The sequence below is a fragment of the Temnothorax curvispinosus genome, unplaced genomic scaffold, assembly GCF_003070985.1.
Source record: "Temnothorax curvispinosus isolate PA1 unplaced genomic scaffold, ASM307098v1 QBEX01006010.1, whole genome shotgun sequence".
Classification (NCBI taxonomy): domain Eukaryota; kingdom Metazoa; phylum Arthropoda; class Insecta; order Hymenoptera; family Formicidae; genus Temnothorax; species Temnothorax curvispinosus.
This window is the reverse complement of record NW_020215790.1, coordinates 68,453-74,829: the sequence shown is the minus strand read 5'-3', so window position 1 is coordinate 74,829 and position 6,377 is coordinate 68,453. Positions and strand designations below refer to the sequence as shown.

The 6,377-nt window shown below is 29.9% G+C and overlaps 2 protein-coding genes across 4 annotated transcripts in view; one reads left to right on the top strand and one right to left on the bottom strand.

The window, feature by feature from the left end:
• LOC112455310 (graves disease carrier protein homolog) overlaps positions 1 to 6,370 on the bottom strand; it is a 19,779-nt gene extending 13,409 nt beyond the window's left edge. For 2 of the 3 annotated variants that reach the window (XM_025017132.1, XM_025017133.1), the window contains exon 1: positions 5,973 to 6,369. The gene's annotated coding sequence lies outside the window, so the exon portion shown is untranslated. Of the gene's footprint in view, positions 1 to 5,972 lie in introns of all 3 variants that reach the window. The other variant, XM_025017134.1, reaches the window with a different exon arrangement.
• Positions 1,819 to 4,316, top strand: LOC112455307 (protein KBP homolog). Its single transcript, XM_025017127.1, has 3 exons — positions 1,819 to 2,114; positions 2,246 to 2,600; positions 2,690 to 4,316. Exons 2-3 carry the CDS (start codon positions 2,546 to 2,548, stop codon positions 4,213 to 4,215), a joined length of 1,581 nt encoding a protein of 526 aa, XP_024872895.1. The 5' UTR covers positions 1,819 to 2,114; positions 2,246 to 2,545; the 3' UTR covers positions 4,216 to 4,316.
• Positions 6,371 to 6,377: the final 7 nt, after the last annotated feature.

Genomic DNA, 6,377 nt, shown 5'->3' with positions numbered 1-6,377 from the left:
CGACTGACAAACATGGTATCTAACAAAACAAAATTTGATGAAAAATGTCTTGATATGGCTTTAACTTTATATGATCTGTCTAGATACTTTCTAGTAAACGGTCGTTTCGCTGAAGCTAAAAGTCACATTGCTATTGGAGATTATGTGATATGCAGATTTTATGCAGATAAATTGAAAATGACAAAGAAAAAAAATAGAGATTTTTCCCATTTGTCTGAAAGTTATGATTATACTTATGCCAATAGTGCCAAATCTTGGGGTTTCTATGGAGCTTCTCTTTTACGTTTCTGGATGGAAAAATTCTCACAGAATAAAGAAAACAAATTTTCCGAGATAGAAGATCGTATGTCAAAATTAGAAATAAAATCTGAAGAGACAAATTTAATATTTTCTGATTTACTAGAGAAAGAATTGGAAAATTTAACTATTGAGATCACAGAAACATGTATATTAAATCTTGCTGATGCCAAATCAGTTTTTGTAAAAACTTTGAGACTACTTGAAAAAGCGAGGGAATATTTTATTGCAGACACTGACATCGAAAATTACGCGAAGATAACACTTAAAATCTCGGATATATACAAATATTTAGCAAGTTTTGAAGAACAAAGAGATAAACAAATAAAACTACATAAACGGCGAGTAGAATGCTTAGAGGAAGCTCGTAAAAAATTTAATAGAATAACTGAGCATGATAGAGAATTACAATTCTACAAACGGATTTGGTACGAAGTGGTGACTTCATGTTCCACGGTTATGGATTTAATGGTCGAGGAAACACATTACGACGAATCATTTCAAGAGATGTCAATGAAAGCTGATCAATATGCGAAAATAATCTCAGAAAATATCGGCTTTTATTTAAATATAGTTTAATTTTTTAAATATTTAGTTCTTTCTAAGATTTGTACGTTTTTCATTATTTGTGACTATGCATTGGAGAATATTATTTGAATGCATTTCTTTATCATATATAAACATATAAAAAATATGATTCATGATTTAAAAAATAGCTTTCTATTAATTATCTGTATTAAATGTGACTTAAGAATAAATAATTATTGAATGTCATGTTCCTTAATATTTTCATATGATAAGACATATATATATATATATATGTATATACATATATACACACACATATATACATATATATATGTGTGTGTGCGTGTGTACAAAAATTATGAACATTATAATATCAATTTTAATAGCAACAACCAAGATACAGAGATTGAACGTATATGCAAAACAGAATGTATAATTAAAGTTTTCTTAAGAGCAAGCAAACAATCGGCCGAATATTAATATAATGGATTTGAGATACATCAACAGAATTTTTTTAAATTTTCTGACTGCTCGGTAGAAAGTCTCATCTGCTTACTTTGTATTTTACATATATTCTATCTCTATCTTGTTCCTTCTGAGATTTCCTCTATCGACTGAAAATTGAAGCTTATCTTACAATAAATAATATATCAAGTATTATTGATGAATGAGAAATATGTGGCCTCTAATTAAACTGGTATTTTTTGCAATGCCAATTTTCTTATCAATACAAGAGAAATTTTAAATAATTAATTATAAATTAAGCGATACACCTATTAATCGCAATTTAATTATTTCAAGCTTATGATCCATTACGATAAATGGAAAGTGTTTATCGTGTACGTAGAAATTTATGCATAATGTATACATGATCGACTAATTATGAATTAATTTCATAGTAAGGTAATTCAGACTTAAGAATTAATTTTAATAGCGTGACAATAATTTGTTAATACATATAAATGTGAAGTCATATTAAGTAAGATGTTTTATAATTCCAATCCTAAAATTTACTTCTCTCAAGTTATTTTCTTTGTAGTGTTTTTATTGAAAAATTTTTAAAATTTAGATTATAGAATAGAGCTCTGTACTATAGAAGAATTTTAGCAATTCGTAATTGTTCTAAATTGTAGTAATTTTGATGTTAGATATTCGTTGAGTATTATTAATCAGTTGATAAACAGTATGACAAGGAAGATGTTTATTCCATATGATATTGCAAGAACGAGTATTTCAGCATTTGTGGACAGTTCTTATAATGATTGACAGCTACTGTATCCGAGGACAAGGTATCTTAATTTTGTATCCTTCTTTTTTAGGAAAAAACGTTCGAAAAGTAAATAACGATATTATATATATTAGTACATATATTATATACACATATAAAACACAAATAAAGAAATAAATTTGACATTTTCAGTCATTGGATGGAATCTTATGCCCTTTTTTGGAAAATTTACTTGCGTCCAATTTTCGGTACACTATTCGGTATCCTGGGCTATAGGAGTTATTTCTAGGGACCCTAGACAATATTCTGATCCCTATAAAATAAACTTTTCCATTGGATGTCGGAGATGTAAACTCCCACTATTTTTGTACGTAGCACGTGTATCCGGTAATCCCCAATCTAGAACATCAAGAACATTCCATAACTTGCGAGTCAGAACACGTTTTTAGAAATTTATCCCAGGAATTGTCTTTTTATCAATATTGAGCAACAATGTTGGCGTTTCTCAGACAAACGATGGAAAGAAGACGCGAGTTCCTCCGATTTGGTAAGTCATATAAATAAATCATTTAAAACAGATCGTAATAATACATCCATGTAATAATCTTTTAATGGAAACCTTCACTATCTTTACAGAAGCAAAACCGTCCGAAAGCGCTGAAAGTATGGATATTAGTGAGGAATTTTTGGAAATTGTACAATTGTCGTTTGACGCGAAAGAACTAAGTAAAATCGGTGAACCTTCTAAAGAGAAAAACAAAATGATTAATGAGCTACAGATCAGGATGGATATATTGCTTCATAATATCGATATTCAAGCGGATGCAAAATTTGATGACGTTGTAGTTTTAGCGGTAGCTTTTTATAACTGGGGTCTAGTATATGTTAATTCTAAGGAAGATTACGAATTACATATTGCTTTAAAATTTTTTGAAACATGTTTACATCTGTTACGAAATAAAGAGTTAGATCGTAAAGCTATACTGACGTCTATAGGTGCTCTTAACGAAATAAATTCAATTTTTGTCAAATTAGAGAAAAATAATTATATTTTTCACACATCGAAATCACCAATGGAACTGTATTTAGAGTACACGAAAGAGGATAATTATCTTGATCCTATCCATATACCAATTATTGTTGGTATTAAAGAAAAAGAATCTAGTCCTAGGATTATCTTGGAAGAGCTACATTTTAAAAGTTTATGCGATATAGCAAATCAATATTTGATACAACCGGAAAATAAGCATGATGGATTTATAACATACATGTATAACTTATTAAAGAAGCACCTGTCAGAAACGATATCCGAAGGAAGGCAGTTTCGAGAAGACTGTTTCAATTGGGTTTCTACTTTATTTGATATATCAAGATACTTTCTATTGAACAATCGTTTCGCTGAAGCTAGAAATCATCTTGCTACTGCAGATTATGTGATACAGAGATTTTCTGAAGAGACCTTGAAAACGATAAATCAACAAAATGAAGTATCAAGATTGCGATTTCTCTATCTGTCTGATAGTTATGATTACGTTTGTGGTGTTAGCGCTAGATCTTGGGGCACCTATGGAGTTTTACTTTTACGTTTTTGGAGGGAACGATTTTTACAGAGTAAAGATAAAAACTGTGATGTAGACAATTCAAAATTAGGAATCAAATCTTGGGAGGACTCGAGCTTGCTAATATTTTCTGACGTAGAAAAAGAAACAGAATGTATAACTAATCAGATCACACATACACGTGTATTAAATCTCGCTGATGCCAAATCTGTTTTTACAAAAATTTTGAACCATCTTGATGCAGCAAAGGAATATTTTACTGCCGATACTGACATTGAAAATTATGCAAAAATAATGCTTGATGTTTCCGCAGCGTATAAGTATTTAGCAGGTTTTGAACAAGGCAGAGATGTTCAGCTGAAACTACATAAACGACGAGTAGAGTTTTTAGAGGACGTTTGTAAGAAATTTCATACAATAATTGATACAGAATTTGTAACTTATAAACGAGTTTGGTGCGAGGTGGTAATTGCTTGTTCCACAGTTATGGATTTAATGCTCGAGGAAACGTATCATGACGAATCTAAAATAATGTCGAAGGAAGTTGATCGATATGCGAAACTGATCTTAGGAAATATTGACTTATATTTACATGTAGCTTAGGTCTTTTAGAAAATATTTAGCTTTTTCTAAGATTCACATGTTTCTCACTTGTAACATTAATTTATACTAAGAAATATTATTTTAATACATTTCTTTATTGTATAAAAGTCATATAAGAGACATGATTCATAATTTAAAAAATTTTCCTTTTATTAATTTAGCTGTATTAAATTTGCCTAAGAATAAATAATTCTTGAATGAATCATGTTTCTTACCATTTTCATGTGACAGACATGTGCCAAATATCTAACATTCTTACATTTATCATACTCTTTAACTTTATAATTAACAATAATTTACATAACGTGCAGTCATATAAAATTGCATACATTATTTATGTAAAATTATTTTTTTTATGTGTTTTTATTACTTCTTTATATATAAGGGAGTATATAATGTTATAATGCGAGTATATAAATGTATATAATGTTATTTATACACACATCGACAAGAGAGTGACAGTGTGAAAATTATTAATACGCTTACAAAAATACTTAGGCAACAAGTTGGAACTTTTATACAATTTTTACTCTGTATATACACCCGGTAGATATAATAAATTAAAATTTTTATAAAAGGATCTTAAGAAGACGTGATATTAATTTTACATTCCTTTTATTTTTATATATTTACTCCTTTTACTTGAATATTAAATATGAATAATCATTTTGTTACAAATCACTTATAAGGTCAATAATATTATAAAGATATTTATTTTTTTTAGAGAAAATGTTTACTAAATATATCAAAAAAAATCAAGCAAAAAATATTATATAGTGAAAAATAAAATAGATTAGAGCGTTCCATGAAAATCTTATTTCTAATAGTATGTAATCATAATAAATACATACATATAATAAATATATACATAGATATAAAAAAATGTGTTTTTATTTTGTTGGAAATTTTATTGCTTGTACTATTCTATAATGGTGCATTCCGAGACTTGCTAGATTTCTATGAAGATACCAAATATAAAAGAATAACATATTAAGCATTTTGACCCAATATTATATCGCTCATTTGCTGCAACAATGACATAATTAAAAAATCATCTTTTTTGAGTTATTCGTACAGGGAAAAAGGTTGTTACATATGTATTATATTTACAGTTGAATCGACAATGCTTAATCTTCACGAACTCACCTCTAGGGAACAGTTGTGTCTCGCTATTGTGCCATATCATTTAATTAATTATGTAGGTTGCAATACTTATCTCATTGTCAGTCTCATCATTTTAAAAGTTGCAAAAAGAGTGACTTGCCAATTCGGTATTTTAAAATACTCGTAGAAAGTTATAACAATTCAAAACTTTAAATGTGTCTCCTGAAAAAGTACAATTTTTGAGTTATGTTATTGCTGCAGCAAATGAGCGATGTATATAAAATACATAATATATATTTTGTTATCAGTGTGATAATATTAATAATGAACATTTCATATGTAATAGCTAAGAACTATTTGAAACTATTTGGATTAAATAAAATTAACCTAATGTCATGTGTAGAGTAGCCTTTAGTATGCACAAATTCAGATTAATACAGGTAAAGAATTTGCTGCATTTTACAATTTTCTATCAATCAAATACATAACAAGTTATAAATAGACCAAGTGAACTCTAGACTAACAACGTTTTAATGGGAAAATCAAGCTAAACGGAAAGACAATTTTGGAGTTTTTTTTTTTTTGTCTTTTTCCTTTCTTCCTCATACTTTTCTTTACTGAAGAGAAACAAATACGTGATACGTGATACATACGATTCCTAGATATCTCTTCCTTTTCCCACGTATTGTTCGGATTTTGCGCTTCACGCTAATCACGCTTGGTCCGCTTACACGTATTCGATGCGACCGGACTGGTAAGTCACTGGAGTCTGGAGTACTGGGTCACAGCAAAATTACATATGTCGCCAGAAAGCAGAAAAGCCAGAGGTCCCTAGACTGGCGGGACTCTCGCTCTCGGCCCTCGGGACGGTCGGGTACCGGTACCGGCACTACCGGCTACCGGGCTCTCGGGCATCCTGTTGATCCTGGTGATCCTGGCGGCTGGCCTCGGCCAGAAAGAAGAGAAAAAAGTGCTCTTTTAGTAATATTTATCGATCCGAAGCTTCAGTTTGTTTTGTACTTTATTCCACTAATTTTGTCAACACTGCGGAGTATGGC